Source organism: Heteronotia binoei, chromosome 19 (genome assembly GCF_032191835.1).
Source record: "Heteronotia binoei isolate CCM8104 ecotype False Entrance Well chromosome 19, APGP_CSIRO_Hbin_v1, whole genome shotgun sequence".
Lineage (NCBI taxonomy): Eukaryota > Metazoa > Chordata > Lepidosauria > Squamata > Gekkonidae > Heteronotia > Heteronotia binoei.
Window position 1 is genome coordinate 18,409,177 of NC_083241.1, and position 24,570 is coordinate 18,433,746.

The 24,570-nt window shown below is 42.5% G+C and overlaps 1 protein-coding gene across 1 annotated transcript in view; it reads left to right on the forward strand.

Annotated features, from left to right (window-relative positions):
- The first annotated feature begins 1,532 nt into the window (after positions 1-1,532).
- Positions 1,533-24,570, forward strand: part of WDR93 (WD repeat domain 93) — an 89,172-nt gene continuing 66,134 nt past the window's right edge. The window contains exons 1-3 of the mRNA XM_060260069.1: positions 1,533-1,866; positions 11,941-12,136; positions 12,332-12,396. Of these exons, the coding sequence (XP_060116052.1) occupies positions 1,600-1,866; positions 11,941-12,136; positions 12,332-12,396 (528 nt within the window). The 5' untranslated portion in view covers positions 1,533-1,599. The remainder of the gene's footprint in view (positions 1,867-11,940; positions 12,137-12,331; positions 12,397-24,570) is intronic.

Consider the following 24,570-nt stretch of genomic DNA (forward strand, 5'->3'; position numbering starts at 1 on the left):
TTTTCCCAAGCATTCATTGAGCAGATAATAAAACCACTCAAAGTTGCTTTCACAGCAATAGATGAAACAACAGGTGAGTTGCCATAGTAGCGAGAGTGTGAGAACTAAGAGAGAAAGGAGGACACAGGAAAACGGGGGAAGATAAGAAACTACTATCCAAAACTTTCAGGATAAGCAATACTTTCAGCATTCAGCACAAGCATTGATTTAACTTTTCATTGACAGTCAGCCAGGATGAAAGGTAAGTGACTTGTCAGAGGTATATATCATCCCCCCTCCTCAAGTGCAGCAGAAAGGTCTGCATTAAAAAAGATGGAAATGTTATTATTTGTAGTAATTAACAGTAGTTACATCTTAGGGTAATGTGTAGTTTTTAGCCCTAAATGGCCCAATCTCTAGCTGATCCTATTAGGAGAGGGTTTGCATTGAGGGCCATTGTGGTTTTTAGTAGTTACAGAATGTATACCCTTTGTGAGGGATCCAGTCAGAAGCTTTACTCGAGAGGGCGACCGCTTTAAATTTCTCTCTGGTCAGTCACACTCACAGAAATCCTGTCAGAACTCTTAAAAATTGACACCAGTCGGTTTTAAAGTTAAAAATCACAAAACTATTAGATAACAAAAGGCAAGGATAAAATGATATAGATTATCACTGTTCAAAAGGCAAATCAGTTGGCAGATGGTGGGCAGAATCAATCAGTTACTGAAAGTAGAGATGTATCAGGCTGAAGTAAAATATAATAAAACTTTGGCAGAAGATCTTTAAAATAACAATAAACCAGCAGGCTTCAGAATCCTACTAGATTGTACAGGAAGGCTGTGCCTTCTGGGCACTCAGAATGCTGTTACTTCGGATGTTTAGCCCTAGCTTCGGCAGTGCCAAATCATAAAAATAACAAACTACAATCACTCTTTCCACGCACACATAGAGAACTCCTGACTGGTGTCAGTATATTCTCCCTCACAGACCCTCTAACACTAGCTAACTTCCAGGACTTGCACCCCTCAGTACCGATGCATCTCAGCCCCACAGCTAGTCTTCTGGTCTGTGTCTTGGATAACCTTGCTGACCACCAGAATCCAGTTCTCCCCTTTTGTGTGTATTTGTGTGATCTAGTTTGTACGCAGAGATTGCTTGATGTGCTGGCAAAATCTCCCTCAGAGAGTTTCAAACTGCCTTAAAACTCTCTCTTTCAGACAGAGACTACACCGCTCTGTCTCCCACAAGGAGCCCAGCCTCTCTGGCTGCTCTCAGCCCCCTTTTCCAGTTGTCTTTGCAACTGACTGGCCTAAGCCCACCGTCTTCAGACCTCCTTCTCTGAAGTCTTCTCTCGAAGACTCCCTGGCTAAGACAAAATTCTGAGGTGTTCCACTGCTAAGCAAGCCTCAAATGGATATTTTTTCATTGCTTGGGCAACGTTCCAGCCAATCGCTGCAAGCCTGTTCCCCAGCTACTCAGGCTAAGTTCCTGAGTCTGTCACACCCTTTTTAAAAACATGGTCCATAATCCATTTGCATGTTTCTTCCAGGATTTCTTTTTCATTCACAGTTTACAAACAGGTTTATCTGCCATGCCCTTGTTTGCAGAATAATACCAAATATGCCTTTCTACCTCCGGAAACTGCCCCTGGAGATCCCTCCACCTACAGAAAAGGAATGGATTAAAAAAGATGAAGAAGAAGCTTTCTTCCTGAAAGATCCAGACCAAATAATTGATTATTTGCCTCAGCCTTTCCAGATGGTCAACAAATTGGTGACTGTCTTGTTTGAACGGGCCTGGGAAATTATCGAGGGCAGGGAGCAGTGCCATGTGATGAAGAAACATCATCCTCCACCTGCTCAGTATTGGCCTTCAGCTGAGTTTCAGGTAAGTCATAATTCAATACAGACCAATGAGCATCAGTCTGTTGTAGTTTCATGAGGGACAGGAGCTGCCACTTGGGAGAGGCACTTATTTATAGACTGCGGCTTGGAGGAAATACATGGCAAACAGTGAGGATCAAAAAGACAATAAGCCAAGCTGCATGACAATAAGCGGTGTAGTTTGTGGTATCTCTAAAATGTATGCATGGCAAGCACAGGGACTGTTTACAGAAACAGTAATTTGTGATAATTAGTAGACCTATCCCTCAGCAAAGTTCTTCAAAGGCCATTGAATGGCCATTGACTTGGTGGTAGTGGAAAGTGTTGTCAAGTCTCAGCAGACTTTTAATGATCCCCAGTGCTTTTTTATTTTAAAAACCACCAATACTCATATATAAGTTTGCACTTTTTTCCAGTAGTTCCCCCGTCAGGACTTGGAAGAACATTCTCAAAAGTGCTGCTACTCACAGTACTGATACCACCACAAAAAAGCCCTACAGCACCATAAGGTTTTCAAGGAAAGGGAACACAGGGATGGTTGGCCATTGCCTACCTTTGTGTAGCAACCCTGAACTTCCTTGGTGGTCTTCCATTCAGGGGGCTGATCCTGCCTGGGTTCCAAAATCTGACAAGATTGGGCCATCCAGGTCAGGGCACAAGGATGGGCTGAGCTGGCACAACGGTATAATGCTTCCTTCATTCCTTCCTCTAAGGGTGTAACTCTTTTTTAGCATTAAGATTAGCAGTTCACTGATGACACCCAGCTCTATCTGTTGATGGGTGGCCAGTCCGACTCCACCCCGAAAGATGTGTCCGCACCATTGCAAGCTGTGGTGGGGTGGCTCAGGCTGAGTGAACTGAAATTAAATCCGACGAAGACAGAGGTCCTGTATCTGAGCCGTCGTGGTTCAGGACCGGAGGTCCACTTACCAACCTTTGATGGAGCGCAGCTCACGCTGGCACCCAAGGTTAAAAGCTTAGGGGTGCTCTTGGATTCCTCTTTAACAATGGAGGCCCAAGTAGCTGCCACTGCCAAGTGAGCTTTTTACCATCTGTGGATGGCAAGGCAGTTGGTCCCCTTTCTTGAACACGACGACTTGGCAACAGTGATCCATGCTATGGTCACCTCAAGACTGGATTACTGTAATGCCCTCTACATGGGGCTGCCCTTGTCCCAAATCCGGCGACTCCAGCTAGTGCAGAATGCTGCAGCCAGGCTATTAATGGGAGTTCCTCTACGGGAGCACATTCAGCCTGTGCTGAAAGCGCTGCACTGGCTACCGATAATGTACCGGAGTCGTTTTAAGGTGCTGGTTATTACCTTTAAAGCCCTATATAGCCAGGGTCCTGCATACCTTAGGGACTACCTTTCCCTGCATATGCCCCAGCGAGCACTTCGGTCTGGGTCTCAAAACTTGTTGACAGTCCCCAGCATCAGAGAAGCGAGGCTCAAATCAACAAGAGCCAGGGCTGTTCTGTTGCTGCCCCTAACTGGTGGAATGAGCTGTCGGAAGAGATCAGGGCCCTGCGAGAGCTTTCACAGTTCTGCATGGCCTGCAAAATGGCACTCTTCCGCCGTGGATTTTTATAATGATAACATCTGCAACAGCGGGATTGGCCCATAGAAACATCACCGATGGTCTACCTCTTTATGTTATTGCGATCCTAGGAGCTCTTAGAATGGCTAACCACCAATCAGATCTCTGTCTGAAACCTTGATACCAGCATAAGTAGATGTTTTAAGAAATTGTTTTTATGTTTTTATTGTTGTTTTATTTTATTTGGTCACACTATGTAATGGTGTGACCTCAAATTTGTGAGCTGCTCTGAGCCTGCCTCGGCGGGGAGGGCAGGATATAAATCAAATAAATAAATAAAAAGATTTTTTGTATTGTTTTCCCCTCAAAACATAGTAAATATAACAAACTTCCTGTAACCCTACTACTTGCCCTTCCCCAGCATAACCCAGCAACAAGAAAACAAAGTAAGTGCTGCATAGACTCAGATAGCTAAGAGTCAAGAATAAGAAAAGGGGGAAGTTGAACAAGGAATGGGGAATCTGAGGAGTCACTGGTCAAAGAGATACAGGAAATCTTGTCAGATAGAAATGAGGTCTCAGGAGCTTCTCATCTGTTTTATGTAATTTTCTCCTTTCTACAGAAATCTAACACATCATTGGTCTAATCAGCCACAGAGGAAGGAATATGAGATTTCCAGTGGTGCAAGATAATTTACTTGGCTGCTCTTTGAATCCAAGGCACTTAATGTTTGGGGAGTGCCCATAGAGCTGGTATATAGTTTAGGATTAGATTATTGTCTTTGAAGCGGCGGCATTCTGCACTAGCTGCAACTTCCGGGTTCGGCACAGGGGCAGCCCCATGTAGAGGGCATTGCAATAGTCCAGCCTCGAGGTGACCGTTGCATGGATCACTGTTGCCAGATCGCCATTCTCCAGGAAAGGGGCCAACTGCCTTGCCCGCCTAAGGTGAAAAAATGCGGACTTGGCAGTGGCTGCTATCTGGGCCTCCATAGTTAGAGTAGGCTCCAATAGCACCCCCAGGCTCCTAACCCTGTGCGCCACTGTCAGAGGCACATCATCGAGGGCCGGTAAGGGAATCTCCCTCCCTGGACCACGGCAACCCAAGCAAAGGACCTCTGTCTTCGCTGGATTTAGTTTCAGCCCGCTCAGCCTGAGCCATCTAGACACGGCTTGCAACGCCAGGTCCAGGTTTTCTGGGACACAGGCAGGCTGGCCGTCCATTAGCAGATAGAGCTGGGTGTCATCAGCGTACTGGTGGCAACCCAGCCCATATCTCCGGGCAATCTGGGCAACAGGGCGCATGTAGATGTTAAACAACATCGGGGAAAGAACTGCTCCCTGAGGGACCCCGCAATCAAGCGGGCACCTCCGGGACAGTTCATTCACAATCGCCACTCTTTGTCCCCGACCCTCGAGGAAAGAGGCAAGCCCTGAATCCCCACGTCGGCGAGACAGCAGGTCAGCAACCGATGGTCGACCGTATCGAACACTGCCAATAGGTCTAACAACATCAGTACCGCCAAGCCGCCTCGGTCCAGATGCCGCCTGAAGATCAACTACCAGGGCAACCAGCACTGTCTCCGTCCCATGACCCGGGCGAAAGCCCGACTGATGGGAGTCGAGGACAGAAGCATCCTCCAGGAAACTCTGTAGTTGCAACGCCACTGCCCTCTCAATGAGTTTACCCAAAAAGGGTAAATTCGAGACCGGCCGATAGTGTGCCAATTCGGCCGGGTCTAGTGTTGGTTTTTTTAAGAGGGGGCGGACCACTGCCTCCTTAAGAGGTATTGGAAATTGCCCTTCCATCAGGGATCTATTTATGATATCCTGTACAGGATACCTAAGCTCCCTCTAGCAGGATTTAATAAGCCAGGAGGGGCAAGGGTCCAAATTGCAAGTTGTAGGGCGTGCAGACAAGAGGATCCTGTCAACTTCCTCCAGGCTGAGAGTACTGAAACCATCCAGGACACAATCTGAAGACAGGCAAGGAGCCTTGGGTTCGCATACTGTCTCCAATATGGCGGGGGCGTCGCGGTGGAGCGACGCAACTTTATCTGCAAAAATATTCGCAAAAGCCTCACAGCCGATTTCCAATTGACTAGTGTTTGGGCTGCCCTGTGGCAGCGTTATAAGAGTCCGAATTGTGCTAAACAGTTGTGCCGGGCGCGAAGTTGCAGACGCAATCTTAGCCGCAAAGTATGTTTTCTTTGCGGCTTTGACTGCCATCTCATAGGACTTCATACACTCTCTATAAGATGCTCTAGTCGCTTCATCTCGAGTACACCGCCATTGCCTATCTAGTCGTCTGAGTCCTCGCTTTAATTGCCGCAACTCCTGGTTATACCAGGGTGCTAGCTTTAGGCGAGGGCGCAGAGGATGTCTAGGTGCAATCTCATCGATGGCCCTGGAGAGCCTATCATTCCAGGACTCCACCAGGTCATCGAGGGAATTGCCAGAGGGCCAGGGATCCCGTAGAGCCATCTGGAACCATTCAGGGTCCATCTGGCTCCGCGGGCGAGCTAAAATACGCTCGCCGCCTAAACGGGCTTGGGGTGGAATATCCACACGATCCTTAAGGGCATAGTGGTCCGACCATGGCACTGTCTGAGCAGTAATATCGTCCACTAAAATTCCCACCGCGAAGATCAAGTCTAACATGTGCCCCTTCTTGCCAGAAACATGCAATTTTAGGGCATCTACAGGGCATGTGGACCAGGTTAGTTCTAGGAACTTGGCAGTGTGAGCAGGAATCAATCTCAGCAAGACCTAGGTGGCTAAATCTAGCAGGATACCAAGATACTCGTAAAAGAGGTTTTTTTAGATGAATAAACCTTAGACACTAGGCACAAATTCAGAGTAGTAGATTTAAATGCATTCTGCCATTGAGATAGGTGGATTGTAGTATTCAGTTCCAAGTTCCAGTGGGGTAGGTGAAATCTAAATTATAATTGGCTTTTAAAAAGTTGTAAATAGTGATAGTATGTCTAGGGGGAATTTCTGAAGATTGGAATAGAGAAAGCAGTGGAAGAGGGTTCTGAAGCTGCAAAAGCCTCAGGACCAGAGGTGGCCAAACTGTGACTCAGGAGCCACATGTGGCTCTTTCAAACAAATTGTGTGGTTCTCGAAGCCCCCACCACCCCATCAGCCAGTTTGGAGAAGGCATTTATCTCTTTTAATCACTTCTCCAAGTCAAGCCAGTCAGCGACTTGGAGAATGCATTTAAAGTTGCTTTCTTTCCACCTCTCCCTTCCTCTCACCCCATCTATTTCCTTCCTTCCTTCCCTCAAACATCTGACATTCATGTCTTGCGACTCTCAAACAGCCAACATTTATTCTATGTGGCTCTTAAATTAAGCAAGTTTGGCCATCCCTGCTCAGAACCAAAAACAAACTTCAGACAATGTTTTAACTTAATATATTGCCAGTTAGCTATAGCTGAGAGATTGAATTCTGTTCTCAGAGTGTTGAAGGGTTTGAAATTATGATCTGATGCTGTCAACTGAGATTGGAATGTTAGACCATTAGCTATAGGAGAGTCATGGTATAGTAGTTACTGCTGCGGGATTTTGGAACCTGTTATTAATCCCTAGGACCCTCACATCCCTTGAGTTCTTTCATTGGTTGGGTGGAGACTGGCAAGGAGCTTGATTTTAAGTAAGGAGACTGTTGTACCAAAACCATAACTAATTTATTCCGTTATAAGCTTTGAAGACAGAAAGCACTGTTTTAAAACAGAAAGCATTATAAATCTTTACTACAGAAAAAATCACATCTCAATATTCAGCTCATTATCTCATATTCAGCATATACTAATTCCATAAAAACCCAATATTTGCTTTAGTGAACATATATGAACCTAAGGGGTTCAGAGATACAGAAAGTTCTGGTCATCAAGGTCTCAAAAAGAGCTGTTGTTGGCCAGCCCAGAGGAAATAAACCTTTGGCAATTCGTACATTCTGGACATATAGGTTGCTCAAAAACAGCTAACGTAATCCTATCAAAAGCAAAAATCTCTGGTACAGTCCTACTCTGAACTCTTACCCGAGATATGAAAGGAAATTATGTGATAAGTGAAAGGACATAGATATCAATGATCAACTTGAGGTTCCAAGAACCTTCAGTAGATTATTTTGACCTGTTTATATCCTATATGTATACTCCTCTATGTGTAGGAGATACAGCGCACATCTGTTCTTTGTACATGGAAAGACAAGGGCACTAGATTGCAACCCCTAGATTACAAGGCTTTCACCTTTCCTATATGGCAAAGCTTTATTTGTTCTATCAACATTAATTCAAATCAGTGGTGCTTTAGACATAAAACTCACATTCATTGATCATTAATATTAGTAAATTTTGCCAGTTACATTGTCAGACTAGGGTCTGGGAGAACTGAATTTGAGTCCCCACTCTGCCATGGAAGCTTGCAGGGTTACCTTGAGCTCATCTCACAGTCTCAGCCTAAACTACCTCACAAGGTTGTTATGAGGATAAAACAGGAGAGGAGAACGGTGGAAGTTACTTTGGGACCCCATTGAGAAAAAGGAGGGATATAAAGTTAGTTAGCTAGTTAGTTAACATGTCCAGTGTTTCCAAAAAATACCCCTGTTCCCCATCTTAATTTTAGAATTTTTCCAGATAGTTAGATTCTTGTATGTGAATGGGTCAAAAACTGACTGAGCACTAACTATCTGCCAGCCCAACCTAGCAGCTTCAGTTACAGGAGAATACACCTGCATTGAAGCCCAAGGCTGCCCACTTATTTAGGGGATAGAGCTGAGCCATTTCTAGGTGAGGCCACTCAAGTATGTCTCATTGAGAAACTAGGGTTCAGTATTTCATAGAATATTCATAGAGTTGGAAGGGACCTCCAGGGTCATCCTGCATAATACAGGAAATTCACAGCTTCCACACACATAAATCCCCAGTAACCCCTGATCCGTGCCTAGAAGATGGCAAAAACCTTCAGGATCCCTTGTTACAGAACCTGACAAAAGGACTCTTTTGTACCCTCCCACTGGAAGACAACCTACTGCAAATCATGTTTTGGGTCTGAGATCCCTGCATCTCACAGCTTTGTTTGTCAACCTTAAAATTCTCTAACAGATGGAGTGGCAGAGGTACTTACAGCAGCACATAAACCCTTCATGAGAAAATGTTATGGGTACAAATAGAAGCATTTCTGTACTTGAAACAGTGAACATAGTCTCCACTCTGAGACTTGTAGCTTATTTCATATATCTGTTGTCCCTGAAGGACAAGGTACTATTGACCTCATTTGTTGAAGTATATTTGGGCTGCAGTTTCAGTTTATGAATTAAACCATGGTTCTACTGTTTTTTTCTGTAGGGGAATCTAAACAGGTTTACTGAATTTATGTCTGCCCATTGTATGCACTATCACTAAGTGAAGCCTATCTCTAGTGTTGTCCAGTCTAATAGATAAACTATTCCAATCAATGGCTTGTGACCTGTCCCTTGTTTCCCATAGAAGACAGCATTTCTGGTAGCTGTGCCATCTGCCAGAAGGGTAGGTGAGATCACTGCACTTTGTGTGACCCTGCCTTCCTGAAATTCCAGGTACATGAGGTGGTATTGAGACAACACTTGGAGTTTTCCCCCAAAGTAGTCTTCAGATTCCATTTGGGTCAGGACATAAACCTCCCAACTTTCTTTCCCTCCCCAACTTCCCTATTGGAAAGAATGGTGCACACATTAGATGTAACACACAATCCTTTAGGAAAACCAGGACTCTTGTTTGTTTCAGAAGCTGCAATAAGAAAAAAGCTGGCTCTGCACAGACATTATCCAGATGGATAGTTTTGGCTATTAGAACAGGAATAACTGAGTCTGGTACACCCTGTCAATTTACTGTGTCGGCTCACTCCACAAGGGCTCAAGCTTCATCAGCAGCCATCACAGCCGGTCTGCCTTTCCAGGATGTATGCAAAGCAGCGACCTGGTCAATGCCCTCACCATTTTAACAGTATTATTCAATGGATGTTGATTCCAGGAGTAAGGCAGCTGTAGGAAAAGTGGTGTTACGTCAATATTCCGCTAATTTATTTTATTTATTTTTATTTTATCATATTTATATCCTGCCCTCCCCAAACGGGCTCAGGGCAGCTAACAACAGTTAAAACAACATAAAAATTAAAAACAGATATACAGTAAAAGTCATTTCATACAATTTACAGTCCATAAAAATCCAAGATGGGTATTGATATTGCTAGATGTTATTTAGTACTTATATAAGTCTAGAGCACTAAATAACATCTAGCGGTATAAATACCCATCTTGGATTTTTATGGACTGTAAATTGTATGAAATGAATCAGTTAAAGTTGTCAATGCTGTGGAATGGTGGTCGCCTTCCCTTAGATGTTGAAAGCTGATTTCAATCTTCAATTCAGTCTTCCAGGTCCCACAGGGCCCTGATGTTTTCAGGGAGGGCGTTCCACAAGGTGGGGCTGCTACCAAAAAGGCGCTTGTTCTAGTGGTAGACAGCCGAGCTTCCTTTGGCCCAGGGATCATAAGGAGATTCTGGAACTTGCAGTGCTCTCTTGGTGCTCATATGGGGAAAGGCAGTCCCAAAGGTAGACAGGTCCCAGGGCATATAGAGTCAGCCCTTGTAAGTGAACTTGCTATTCTCCCTTGCTATTCTCCCCAGAGATTAAAAGGGGGTTGCACTTTCCTGTAACCTTTGTGCATCAAGTGATTTTTTATGCAGGCATTCATCCCTCCCTCCTTTCACCTCTGTGGGCTTCTCATTGCCTGTTTTTTCCCTTACTTTTAGCGGTGAAGGGAGAACTGAGGGAGGAGTGCTTGCCCTTCCCACATAATGTGATTTTTAGTTGGGAAAAATCACTCACTGAACACTGAAGGGAGGGGAAGCTCTCTTGGGACTCTAGAAAATTCTTAATAAAGCTCTCTAGCTCATCTCCATGGCAAGCCTAAAGAAACACAGTTCTGAGTGTGCCTACACAGAAGACTATTCAGTGAACAAAGATTACAGATAAATGCAACTCCTTTTTCCCCCCTCAGGATCAGCTCCCTGCAAGAATGGCTGATTGGTGAGCTTTTTTGAGCAGTCCGGTTTAAAGGGACTGCCCAAAAGAGCCCCAGCAGAGCCGTGTCTCAGCTGTTTTTTAAGCAGCTTTGCTGCTGCTTTTTTTTCCTTGATGTTTCTCAGTTCGAATTTGTTGGACCCTCCTGAAAAATTCAGGATTTCTGAAAAATCTCAGATCCAAATATTTGTATTGGGGTCCAATGATTTTTTTCAGGAATCCCATTTTTTTTTTTCAGGTTCAGTAGACCCAAACCAGAAAATAAAAATTGATTCCCTCCCCCCGCCCCAAAACTGAGATATTTGACAAATTCAGCATCAAAGTTAAATGGCCATAGGTTGTGAATATCAGATGAAACTGATCCTCCCAAAGACAGGACATGAGATTTATCCCTTCCCAATTAATGTGATATCTCCCCAAGCTCAGTGATACAGTCAGGGATTTTTTTCTGGGGAACATGCTGGAATGGAGTCCTATAATTTCTTCATAAAAACAAAATCCTCAAAAAAATTCCTAAAAGTTCACGAAGGGCACAGGGATATCATGACAGTCTAACAAAGTATGTTAAAACATTATTGCTTCAAGGTCATCGTTCAGCATTAGGCACCAAAAGCAAGACCTGAAAAAGAACTGAGGAGGCTGGTGACATGTCTAAAGTTTGGAAACTGCTTTAAGAAGAAGAAGAGATTGGATTTATACCATTCCCTTTACTCAGAGTCTCAGAACAGTTTACAGTCTCCTTCCCCTTCCCACAACGGACACCTTGCACAGTAGGTGGGGCTGAGAGAGCTATTTGAGAACTGCTCTTGAGAGAATAGCTCTGAGAACAGCCGCATGTGGACAAATTGGGAATCAAACCCCATTCTCCCAGATCAGAGTCCATGCTCTTAAACCACTACACCAAACTGGCTCTTAAAGTAGAGGTGACTCTGTAGGACGTGAAAACAATATTGCTTCAAAGAGTCCTGTGTGTTTCTCCTTCATTTCACTCTTAAGAGTTCTGGCACCTCTCTTTCCAGGGTGGAAATAATCAATTATGGTAATAATTTTTAAGGTTCAGGTAGTAGTGAGATGGAAACCTTTGGCATATGCCCTGGGCAACAGAAAAACTCTCTGAACGGAACCCATTAGTAACTACTGTAGAGCAGGGTTCTTTATAAAGGATCTTTATCCAGTTAATACATTCTGGAGAGATGACAAAGGGTTGAATCACAGAATACAGATGTGGTTAAGATACATTCCCATGCTAGCATGTCCTTGTATCTGCAGGTAGGGCAGGCTCTGTGTCCTAGTGCTGAGCACAGAAAGTGAGATCTGTACAAGAATTTATTCTGCTCAGTGACCCACTGCTGAACATTGTGCATAGCGGGAGGACATCAGCAAGGAGCACTGGGGGGGGGGGGGTGAGTCAATCCTGTTTGTTGAAATTGCTGAGCTGGACATTGTTTTCTCTTAATTTTTTATCTTCCCAGGTAGTGGGAAGGGCAAATTGCCTGGCAGCCTCCCAAGAATACATCTTCATTGGACTCTCTACAGGACTTTCTGTCTTCAGCATAGCCACTTGTGAGAAGCTCTGTGCTTGGGAGACAGCTAGGCTTGAAATTTGTACTCTCCGTGCCTCAGATCTGGAAAATAATTCCCACATCCTTGGCGCAGTGGATGAGATGGGTAGGTGTTAGCTTAGTGTGCCTTGGAAGATTGTGTTCTGTTTTGTTAAAACTGTTGTGAATAGCACAATTTTTATACACAATTAAACTTTTGTATAGTGAAAAAAGAGCATGTTGTGCCAAATGGATGTAATTGGGCTGGGGTTACAAGTTACAACCATTGGCATTCAGTCACCCCTTTGCTCTTCTGTTCCAGGTTCTGCCCATCTCTTATATTTTTCCAAGGAGAACCTCCTGCATGTAAAAGCCATAAATGAAGTGGTGAGTGCTTTCACTAGGCAAAGAGACTTGATCTAGAACCCTCTGTCACAACTACTCAGTATCCAAACTTCAAGCTTTTCTCCTGACATTCATTTTGTGTTAACCCATCTTTTAGTAATCGTAGGTTAAAAACACTTTTATTTATCCGGGGGACTTCCGGGGGTTGGAGAATGTCGAGCTGAACTGCTTCTTTGAAGGGGAGCAGACTGGAACTTCTGTTCAGGGTAGAAAAAGGCAATCCAATGCCTACTGTCTGTTTTTCTCAGTCAGAGATTAGTCCAAGACATGCTCAGAAAATTCTGAGGAGATTTACTTTGGCTTAAAAGGAGTCCCGGGGGGGCTCCTTTGAGGCTTTGAAAGGTCTCCGGAGACGAGTTGCATTCCAGCGTCTACAGAGGTTTCCAGAGTCATTCAATTGACTTAAGCTCTTCAAGATCCAAACCTTCTTTGATTCTTCTGAACATCTAAATTCATGCAAGACCGGAGCCGTTTTGGATAACCACAGCAAAAGGTACAGATCATTATCTATCATTCCGGGACTAATAAGAACTGTAAAAATTAAAATTCAAAAGGTGGAAGATTTAATATAGAAGCTATTGATAAAAGAAGGGGAGAAGGGGCAAAATTGGGACTGTAAAATACTAAAAGAGTGCTAAAAAGAGAAAAGAAAATAATTGTTTGGAATACCTGCGGTTTTGGTTGAAAAGCCCCATTGTCACAGAACTGCAGATCTAACAGACGACACAGGAAGTATGTCACAAACATCGCGAGATCTCTCTACCAACGAGAACGGGATTTGGTGGCAAGTAAAGCAGGAAGTATGTTACAAGCATCGCGAAATCTCTCTACCAGCGAAAACGGGATTTGGTGGCAAGTAAAGCAGGAAATAATCAGTGAAGAAGGGAAAACTGTGAGTCAGCCAGCCTACTCTAGGACTGAGAAATCATAGAAAAACATCGGCGGCCATTATAAGAAGGTCAAATTTTAAAAGTTATTTAAAAGGATTTGAGACATTGAAAATTAGTGGAGCTGGAGAATTTGAACATTGTAAGATAAATACTACTGGACATTATTGTTAAAAACTATTTTGGAAGCTTCCAGAAAAAAATGGAAAAAAGTTTAAAAAGGGGACTTAAAAGTCGCGACCGCCATTTTGGGAAAATTATAAACTTTAAAAATTTATATCTGAGCTTGGGAGGCTCCAGGGATGGTGATTTTGGGCTTATTGAAAAAAGCAAAATTCATTCTTTAAAACCTGATAGTTGGATTTTAATTTGGTGAGGTCAACTTTTTCAGCATTTTTACATGTCAGACAATAAGCCAATGAATGTTCTACCAAGGATAATGTTTTTATTTCAAACTATCCCAATAGTGAAAGATAAGAAACAATTTAACCTGTGGCAAAGAAAGATTTCAGAGTTTATTTGGGCGGGTAAGAAACCAAGAATCAAAATAAAAATCTTAACAGATGCGAAAGAAAGAGGCGGCTTCCAATTACCTGATTTAATGCTATATCATGATGCAGTTTGTTTGGTATGGATTAAGGAATGGATGACTTTGATCAACAAAAAATTATTGGTGCTAGAAGGCCATGGAAATATCTTTGGCTGGCATGCGTATATGTATTACAGGAAAGAGAAGATGGATGGTTTTTTTCACATCACTATATAAGGAGGAGTTTGCTGAGTACTTGGAAAAAATATAGTAAGTATGGAGATGAGAGGAAACCACTTTGGATTCAAGGGGGGCAAAGTTGAAATGAAATCGGTTGAAGAGCTGCAGGACAAATTTGATTGGTTTCAGCTGCTACAAATTAAAAGCTTGCTAGAGAAAGACATTAAGAGTACAGGTATAAGACGAGAGAAAACAGAAATGGAGAAAATGCTGTTGGGCGAGAATGAAAAATTGATCTCAAGGATGTATAAGCTGTTATTGAAATGGTCTACAGAAGAGGAGGTGGTGAAGCCTCAAATGATTAAATGGGCGATTAACTTTAATATTTATTTAGTGGACTTATAATAAAGAAATACAGATGGAGATATGGGAACACCTATGGAAGAATTCAATGAAAATATCAGCGTGCTATAACATAAAAGAGAACTGTTTCAAAATGCTGTACAGATGGTACATGACACCTAAAAAGCTAACGAAAATGAGTAATCAAGCTTCAGATAGGTGTTGGAAATGTAAAAAACATGAAGGTTCTTTCTACCACATGTGGTGGACTTGTGAAAAGGCGAAACAATTTTGGACAATGATTCAACAAGAGATCTCGAAAATCTTGGGTTATAATATTAGGAGAGTACCAGATATCTTTCTGGTGGGATTACAAATGGAAAACTTTCCGAAGCAAGACAGAACATTGTTGTGGTATTTGCTTTCAGCTGCGAGAACATTGTATGCGCAAATGTGGAAGCAAGACAGAATACCTGAAAAATGGGACTGGGTCTTAAAGGTTCTTAACTGGAGTGAAATGGACAAACTTACTAGAATCTTAAAAGACAATAATTTGGAGAAGTTTAAAGAAGACTGGAGTAAATTCCAAAGTTACATGGAAATACAATGGAGAGTGAAGAGACATTTAGTAGTTTATGACAACATTAATTGAACTTTAAATGATAAAGAAGAATCGTGATTATTGAGTTAGTAGGATATAGTTACATGGTAATTATACATATATGAGTTAAGATAAGATTAAGACAGCTGGAATTCTGGAGTTGGTTTTATAACTATGAGTTTTGTGTTTAATAAGTACTAAGTGAATGTTAGAGAAAAGGTTAATGAAAAATAACTCTTTGTGTAAAAATTTTATAATGGTGAAAAGATATTTAGTAGTGTATGACAATATTAATTGAACTTTAAAGGATAAAGAGGAATTGTGATAAAAGCATTAGTAGAACATGGTTATTTGGTAAATATATATATGAGAGTTAAGATAAGACTAAAATAGGTGGAACTCTGGAACTGATTTAATAATTATGAGCTTAGTGTTTAATAAGTACTAAGTGATTATTAAAGAAAAAGTTAGTGAATGATAATTTTTTCTTTCTAAAGATGTTATAGTTGTGAATTTACCTTTAATATGCTTTTAATTTGTTTTAAGTACCGGCGGAGGTCATGAATAAGAGGAGTGGGGGGGGGGGAGGAAAATATGTAATGTATTGGAGAAGTATATTTGAATTTGAATAGATGAATTTATTTCAATATATTGCAAAAATAAAGTTTGGTTACAAAAAAAAGTCGCGACCGCCATTTTGGGAAAATTATGAACTTTAAAAATTTATATCTGAGCTTGGGAGGCTCCAGGGACAGTGATTTTGGGCTTATTGAAAAAAGCAAAATTTATTCTTTAAAACCTGATAGTTGGATTTTAATTTGGTGAGGTCAACTTTTTCAGCATTTTTACATGTCAGACAATAAGCCAATACGCACAAGGACTGCTTCACTGGAGAAGATGCAGGAGCAATTGGATGCAATGGAAGCAAGGATGATGACGGGGATGAAAGAGCTAATAACTGCCTCCAAAAAGGAAATTAGAAAGGACATTGAAGATTTGAAAAAAGATATAGAGGATCTCAGAAATAAAACTGTGGTAACATCTAAGAAAGTGCAAGAAGTGGAGGGGAGAGTGAAAGCACATGACTCCACCTTGAAAAAAATACAAGAAAAAGTGGTAATACATGACTGCAAACTGATGGAAACTCAGCTACGTCTGAGAGGAGTACCTGAAGATGAACAAACTGACTTGAAGGAACATATAATAAAAATTATTGTGGAATTCCTGGAGGAAGATCTAGAAGGTACTAGGTACATGTATGACTATGTGTACAGAGTTAACTCATTCTATGCCAAAAAGAATAATTTACCAAGAGATGTGGTTATAAAGTTGGGGAGGGACGGTGGCTCAGTGGTAGAGCATCTGCTTGGGAAGCAGAAGGTCCCAGGTTCAATCCCTGGCATTTCCAAAAAAGAGTCCAGGCAAATAGGTGTGAAAAACCTCAGCTTGAGACCCTAAAGAGCCGCTGCCAGTCGGAGAAGACAATACTGACTTTGATGGACCAAGGGTCTGATTCAGTATAAGGCAGCTTCATATGTTCATATGTTCAAAGTTTATGACAAAAGAAATGGTGGGAAAGATCATAAATAAAAACTTTGGGAAAACATTGACAGTTGAAGGCAGTAGAGTAAGAATCATGAAGGAGTTGCCAAGACAAGTGTTAACTGATAGAAGGACATACAAGAAATTGACAGAAAAATTACAGGACAATGAAATAAGGTATAGGTGGATACTACCAGAAGGTGTGAGTTTTGAACTTCAAGGGAAAAGGATCACAATCACAAATACACAAGAACTGCATAGGTTTTATGAAGAACATAAAGAATTTGAACCATGATGGATTACAAATTATTATCTTGGAATGTAAATGGACTAAATTCACCACAAAAAAAGAAAGGCAACGTTTCATTGGATTAAAAAGCAAAGTTGTAATATAATTTGTTTGCAAGAAGTACACATTAAACAAAAGGATTATAAATTTTTATGGAACAAACAATTGGGACTAGAATTTTTTTCACTGGCTGAGCAGAAGAAAATTAAACAAGAATTGGACCCAAAATTGATTTTTAAGGATAATGATGGGAGATATATAGCGGTGGAAATAACAATAAATGAAAAAAAACGTTGCTATTGGGACTGTATGCACCAAATGAAGCAAAAGATACTTTTTAAAAAAGACATTATACAACAATGGGATAATGTGACATATGAACAAATTATGATAATGGGGGGCTTTAATGGAACAATTAAGAATGCATTGGATAGATCTGGGGAAAAAATAATAAAGAAGGGAAATTGCCAAAGTCCTTTTTTGAATTAGTTAAACAAGAAAATTTGGAAGATATATGGAGGAAGTTCAACCCTGAAGTGCGGGACTATACCTTTTTTTCAGCAAGACCTTTTCAAGAATTGACAATTCAAAGAAAATAGAGATCTTACCTAAAGTAGGAGCAGATCATAATCCATTATTTTGATCAACTAAGCCGGTCAAAGAGGTGAGAAGATGGAGGTTAAATGAAGACTTACTACAAAATAAAGAAATAGTGGCATCTCTAGAGAAAGAAACTAAAGCTTTCTTCCCAATAAATGATAAGGAGGATATCGAATTTCAAACGGTTTGGGATACATATAAAGCAGTAATGAGAGGGATATTGATTACACTGAATAATAAAGATAAAAGAGCAAAGGAAAAACAATTGTTGGACATTCAGAATGAAATAAAGAAAAAAGAGGGGGAGCTGAGGAAGAGACCTGGGGAAAATAAAATTATGAGAGAAATTACAATACTTCAAACACAAAGAGACATTTGTTAAATAAAGAACTGGCATGGAATCTGAAAAGATGGCAGGAGAAATCTTTTGAAGGAGCAAATAAACCTGGAAAATATTTCGCTTGGCAAATGAAAAAAGAGAGAGAAAATAACATTATTAACAAAATAATAGTTGGTGGTAAAGAGATTGTGGATCAAGAAGGAATCAAAAGAGAATTTTTTAAATACTATGCCAAATTGTTTAAAGGCTTTAAGATAAATAAAGAAAAGATGGAAATATATTTGCAAAAAATTAAAATAGCTCCCTTAACAGAAAATATGGAAAAAGTTTTGAATGAACCAGTTGGGGTTCAATGAAAATGGGGAAAGCACCTGGTCCAGATGGATATACAGCAAAAAATTTTAAAACCCTTAAAGAGGAGTTAACACTGAAGCTTCAAAAACTGATGAATATTATAAGACTACAGGGGAAAATACCAAATACATGGAAGGAAGCGGTAATTTCACTGATTCCAAAAGAGGACAGAGATGTCACGAATTAAAAAACTATAGATATTCAAAAAGGAGTGGAAGAAATTTAAAGGATATATGGAGAAAGAGTGGAACGTAAAAAGACATTGGACAATTTTTTAGCATTAATGGGGAAAAAATATATATATTGGACTTTGATCAGTTAGAAGTACCTTTAGTATTGAACTTGAATCTATAACTCCGGGGAAGTCAACATTGGAGGGAGGGGGGATTGAAATGCCATATGGGTTAGCACTGAAAATTTAAAATTAAGATTTGTAACCATATGTTATCAATAAATTGTTAAAACACACGAATGTAAAAAACTATAGACCAATCTCATTGTTAAATAACGACTATAAAATATATACAAGAATCTTAGCAGAACGACTTAAACAATACTTGATGAATTTTATTAAGGAGGAACAAGCAGGATTTCTTCCCAAGAGACAAATTAGGGACAATTTAAGGACTGTTGTAAATATTGTAGAATATTATGAAAGACATCCAGTCAGGTTCGGACTAGCGGGCGGTGGGGAGGGGTGGCTATTTTCATATGGGAGGATTGCTCCTTCAGGGCGCTCCCTCCCCCAAAGATCATAGGCATAGAATGTGCTGGCCTGGTGTGGGATGTAGGGGACAGTTTAGCAGTCTGGCTGGTGTATCGTCTGCCTAGCACACCAGCCAGTGCCCTACCGTCCCTGATGGAGGCTGTAGCAGGCTGGGCATTGGAGCACTCTCGGCTTTTAGTCTTGGGTGACTTCAGTGTCCATACCGAGGATGCAGCTTCCACTTGGGCGACGGACCTAGTGCTTTCCATGGCAGCACTGGGACTCTCCCAATATGTAACAGCGCCCACGCACCAGGCTGGGCATACATTAGACCTGATCTTTGCGGCGGGAGTTGGAGTGGATCAGATTTCTGCCGAGGCAGTGCCATGGTTTGACCGCTATGCCCTGAGGACTCGTGTGAATACGCCACCTCTACCCCATCTCGGCGGTGAGCAAGTTTTAGCTCGCCCGTGTAGCCAGATGGACCCTTTGCGGCTTCAAACGGCTATGCGGGATCCCTGGCCCTCTGGTGACTCGTTGGATGAACTGGTGGAGAACTGGAATAGCCAGCTCTCCACGGCCATCAACGAGATCGCTCCCTGACGTCCTCTTCATCCTCGTTCATGATCCACTCCATGGTATACCCTGGAGCTGCGATCAATGAAACAGCGATTAAGACGACTAGAGAGACAATGGCGACATACTCGTGAAGAAGCTACGAGAACATCCTAAAGGTCATTCATGTGGACCTATGAGATGGCAGTCCAGGCCACAAAGAAGAATTACTTTGCGTCCCGGATTGCATCTGCAACCTCGCGCCCAGCACTTGTTTAGTATAATTCCGTCACTAACAATTTTACCGCATGGTAAACAAAATATTAGATAATTGGAAATAGGCTGTGAGGCTTTTGCGAGCTTTTTCGCAGATAAAGTCTCATCGCTTCGACACGACCTTCCCGCCATACTTGATACAGTGAAAGAACTTGGGGCACTGAGCACGTCTTCTGGTCCACTTCTGGATTCCTTCAGTCCACTCAGCCTGGAGAAAGTCGACAGGATCCTTTTAGCTGTATGCCCTACGACTTGTAGGTTGGATCCGTGCCCGTTATAAAAGCTAGCCAGGCAATGCTATGTTGAAGCACTGCAAGGTATCATCAATGGATCCCTGATAGAAGGGATCTTTCCCACGGCCCTTAAAGAGGCTGTGGTCCGTCCCCTCTTGAAAAAACCATCTGCAGATCCAGCTGTATTGGTAAACTATTGGCCGGTATCAAACCTTCCCTTTTTATAGAGCGGGCGGTGGCAATTCAGCTACAGGGATTCCTGGAGGACACTTCCGCACTGGATCCATTCCAGTTCGGCTTTCGACCAGGTCACGGGACAGAGATGGTTCTGGTCACTACGACGACCTACGACATCTGGATCGGGGCGGCTCAGCAGTGCTGCTATTATTGGACCTGTCAGCCGCTTTTGATACGGTTGATCATCAGCTACTGACTGGCTGCCTTGCGGCCAGTGGTTGACCTCTTTTCTCCAAGATCAGGGACAAAGGGTGGTTACAGGGGAGGAGTCATCCCAGAGGCACTCACTCACATGTGGTGTGCCTCAGGGTGCGGTTCTGTCCTAATGTTATTTAACATCTATATGCGCCCCCTTGCCCAGATTGTCAGGAGGTATGGACTGGGTTGTCACCAATACGCAGATGACACCCAGCTCTATCTATTGATGGGTGGCCAGTCCGACTGTACCCTGGAAAATCTGGACCTGGCTCTTCAAGCCATAGCATCCTGGAACAGGCTGAGTCGGCTGAAATTGAATATGACGAAGACAGAGGTTCTCTATCTGAGCCGGGGTGGTCCAAGGGGAGGGGTCCAGCTGCTGGCTCTAGATGGGGTGCCATTGATACCAGCCCCTAAGGTCAAGAGCTTGGGCGTGCTCCTTGAGTCTTCCCTTACAATGGAGGCCCAGATAGCAGCCACTATTAGATCTGCCTTTTTTCATCTTCGGTAGGTGCGGCAGCTGGCTCCTTTTCTGGAGCACAATGACTTAGCAATGGTGATCCATGCTACGGTCACCTCAAGAATAGATCACTGTAATGCTCTTTACATGGGGCTACCCTTGATGCTGACTCGGAAACTACAGTTAGTGCAGAACGCTGTGGCACGGCTATTAATGAGGCTCCCTCAATGGGACCTGTTTTATAGATTTTATTGACTTATTGTTCTAAATCATGTAAACGACTGTTGTAAGCCGCCCTGAGTCCGCTTGCGGAGAGGGCGGGATAAAAGTCTAATGTAAATAAATAAATTAAAAAAAAGAAGTTGCTTTATTTTTTGTGGACGCAGAGAAAGCTTTTGATAATTTAAACTGGGACTTTATGTTTGCAGTGATGGAAAAATGGAATTGGGGGAAAGCTTTATAAGAATGGTGAAAGCAATATATACTGAACAGTATGCAAAATTTTGCATAAATGCAGATCTTACAGAGAATATGATAATTTGTAAGGGAACAAGACAAGGTTGCCCTCTTTCTTCATTGTTGTTTATAATGACTCTTGAAGTTTTGTTGATGCAAATTCAAGAAGATAAAGAAATAGAAGGTTTGAAACTAAAAGGCTGTACTTATAAATACAGAGCATTTGCAGATGATGTAATGTTTATAAATGAAAATCCTATAGAAATAACGCCATTATTACTAGGTAAGATACAAGAATATGGAGAAATGGCAGGATTTTACATCAATAAAGAGAAGTCAAAATTTGTATGCAAAAACATGCAAATGAGTAAACAAAGAATCGCAGAAGCTAACAGGATGTGAAGTTACCTCTAAAGTAAAATATCTGGGTGTGGAGATCACAATGAAAAATATTGACTTATATAAAAATTATGAAAAGCTATGGCATAAAATGAATGAAGATATGGTAAAATGGAATAAACTTAATTTGTCATTGCTTGGAAGAATAGCTGCAATAAAAATGAATATTCTACCAAGAATTCTGTATTTGTTTCAAACAATTCCAATAGTGAAAGACAGGGATTTTTAAGAGATTTTGGGAACTAGCTCTCAGTGCTCTCTGGGGAACATATGGAGAGAGGCGGTCCCTAAGGTAGGCAGGTCTTCGGCCATATAGGGATTTAAAGGTGATAACCAGCACCTTGTAGCGAACTCGGAACACAATTGGAAGCCAGTGCAGCTCCCTCAGCCCAGGCTGCACGTGTTCCCACTGAGGTAGTCCCACTAACAGCCTGGTTGCCGCATTCTGCACTAGCTGCAGTTTCCGAGTTTGGCACAGGGGCAGCCCCATGTAGAGGGCATTAGAGGTGACCGTTGCATGGATCACTGTTGCTAGGTTGCTACATTCCAGGAAGGGGGCCAACTGCCTCGCCCTTCTGAGATGGAAGAAGGCGGATTTAGCAGTGGCTGCTATCTGTGCCTCCATTGTCAAGGAAGGCTCCAGTAGCACTCCCAGGCTCTTGACCCTGCGCACTGGTATCAGTGACGCACCTTCAAAGGCCGGTAGGGAGATCTCCCCTCCCAGCTCGCCGCGACCCATGCAAAGGACCTCTGTCTTCGCTGGGTTCAGCTTCAACCCACTCAGCTTAATCCAGGCTGCCATGGCTTGCAACGCCTGGTACAGATTTATAGGGGCGTCGGCAGTCCGGCCGCCCATCAATAGATAGAGCTGGGTGTCATCAGCATACTGATGGCAACCCAGCCTATGTCTCTGGGCGATCTGGGCAAGGGGGCACATAAAGATGTGTCAGCTAGAAAATTACAGGAGCTGGGAATATGTTTTAATATGAAGTCAAATTTGGAGAAGAACCCCACCCAACATATTTGTTTGCCGGTCAGTTTACGGTAGCCGGTTAACGCTTCGAGGTTTTTGTGATCTGTCCATATTTCAAATGATCTGTCCATATTTCAAATGGCTCCCGCTAACCATGACCACCAAACCATTAGAGCATATTTAACAGCAAATGCCTCTTCATCCCGCACTGACCAATTGCTCTGTTCTGGGGAGAATTTTCTCAAGATGTAGGCACAGGGTCTGAGGTTCCCCTCTTCATCAGGTTGTATTAAAATTCCCCCCACGGCCACATCGCTTGCATCACATGGCACCACAAACGGCTTAAGTTCATTGGGGGGGGGGGTATTAAAACCGGTTCACTTGTAAACAGTCTCTTCAATTTATCAAACGCCTGTTGGCATTTGTCAGACCATGCTAATCAAGCCCCAGGTCTTTTAGCCTTTGGACCCTTCCCCTTTGTTTTTAGTAGGTCTGTTAGGGGTAGCATTGTGTGAGAGAATCCCTGTATAAAGTTTCTCTAAAAGTTCAAAAATCTGATGAAGGATTGTAATTGTCTATGTGTTTTGGGGGGTTCCCACTCTAAAACAGCATGCACTTTAGCCGGGTCCATCTCCAAACCCTTCCCCGATACTGTGTAGCCCAAGCAATCCAGTTCCATTTTGTAGAACTCACATTTTGACAACTTTGTGAACCATTTGTATTCATACAGAGTCTGTAGCACTTTTCTCACTAGCTTCACGTGAGATTGGTGGTCATTTAAATAAATTATGATGTCATCCAGATACAGCACCACCCCCTTGTACAAATATTTCCTCAGCACTTCATTTATAAAATTCATGGGGCTCCTTGCAGACCGAAAGGTATGACCAGGCATTCGAATTGTTCTAGTGGGGTGTTGAATGCCGTTTTCCATTCATCTCCCTCCCTAATGCATATTCTGAAGTAGGCATCCCTGAGGTCTAATTTTGTAAATATTTTCCCTTGTGCCGCAGTGTTCAATAAGTCCCGTATAAGGACACATTTGAGGTCGATAACGCGTTGATTCCCCTAAAATCCATACAAAGCCAAAGCCCCCCATCCTTCTTTTTACGGAATAGCACGGGGGCGGTGTGTGGAGCTGTGGCCGGTCATATGAACCTTTTGGCTAGGTTCTTTTCTAGAAATGTACGGAGCTCTGCCTTCTCTGCCCACCCCATAGAGTAGATTTTGGCTTTGGGGAGAGGTTGCCCTGGGATTAATCTGATCACACAATCAGTGTTCCTGTAGGGGGTAGCTCATCAGCTTCTTCCTCACTGAACACTGCTCTGAGGTCCTGATATTCTTTCAGGATGGACTTCATCTCCTCAATAGATAAACAGAGTTTTTCATTGGTGGGAGGAGGTTCAGGTCCCCAGTTGCCTCTCCAGATGTGGGATCTGCATACTGGGTCTTTGAAAACTATTATTTGGTCCCCCCACTTGATGTTTGGTTCGTGTCTCGCTAACCACCCCACTCTCAGTACTAGGTCAAATGATGACGAGAGAGCTACTTTGAATATTTCTGTGATCCAGTGGGTTTCTATCCCCACTGTCACTAGTTGAGTTTGCTCAGTGCTTGGGGGCTTACTGATCAATACTGCCTCTCCTCAGGGCCTGTTTTAGGAAGTCTAGGACAGTCTGTCTCCCCTTCCACCCAAATAACACTGCAGCGAAGCAAACAGTAAACTGTGAGAGACATGTTCATGAGTCACACTAGCAGTTATTTCTCTTCAACTGACACAAAAGGAATGTTCATTCACAGCAGGAAGGGGCCAGTTCAACAGCAGCAGATAAACAGACTGACGCTGAGTGAGTCGTATTACAGTGGAGTCTAGACTTCCTACCTAAGGTAGTTACCAGGTTCCATCTGGCACAGGAAACTGTTCTATCAGTATTCTTTCGTACTCTGAGTTCACATGCAGAAAAAGCCTTACATACCCTTGTCATCAGGATGGCTCTTT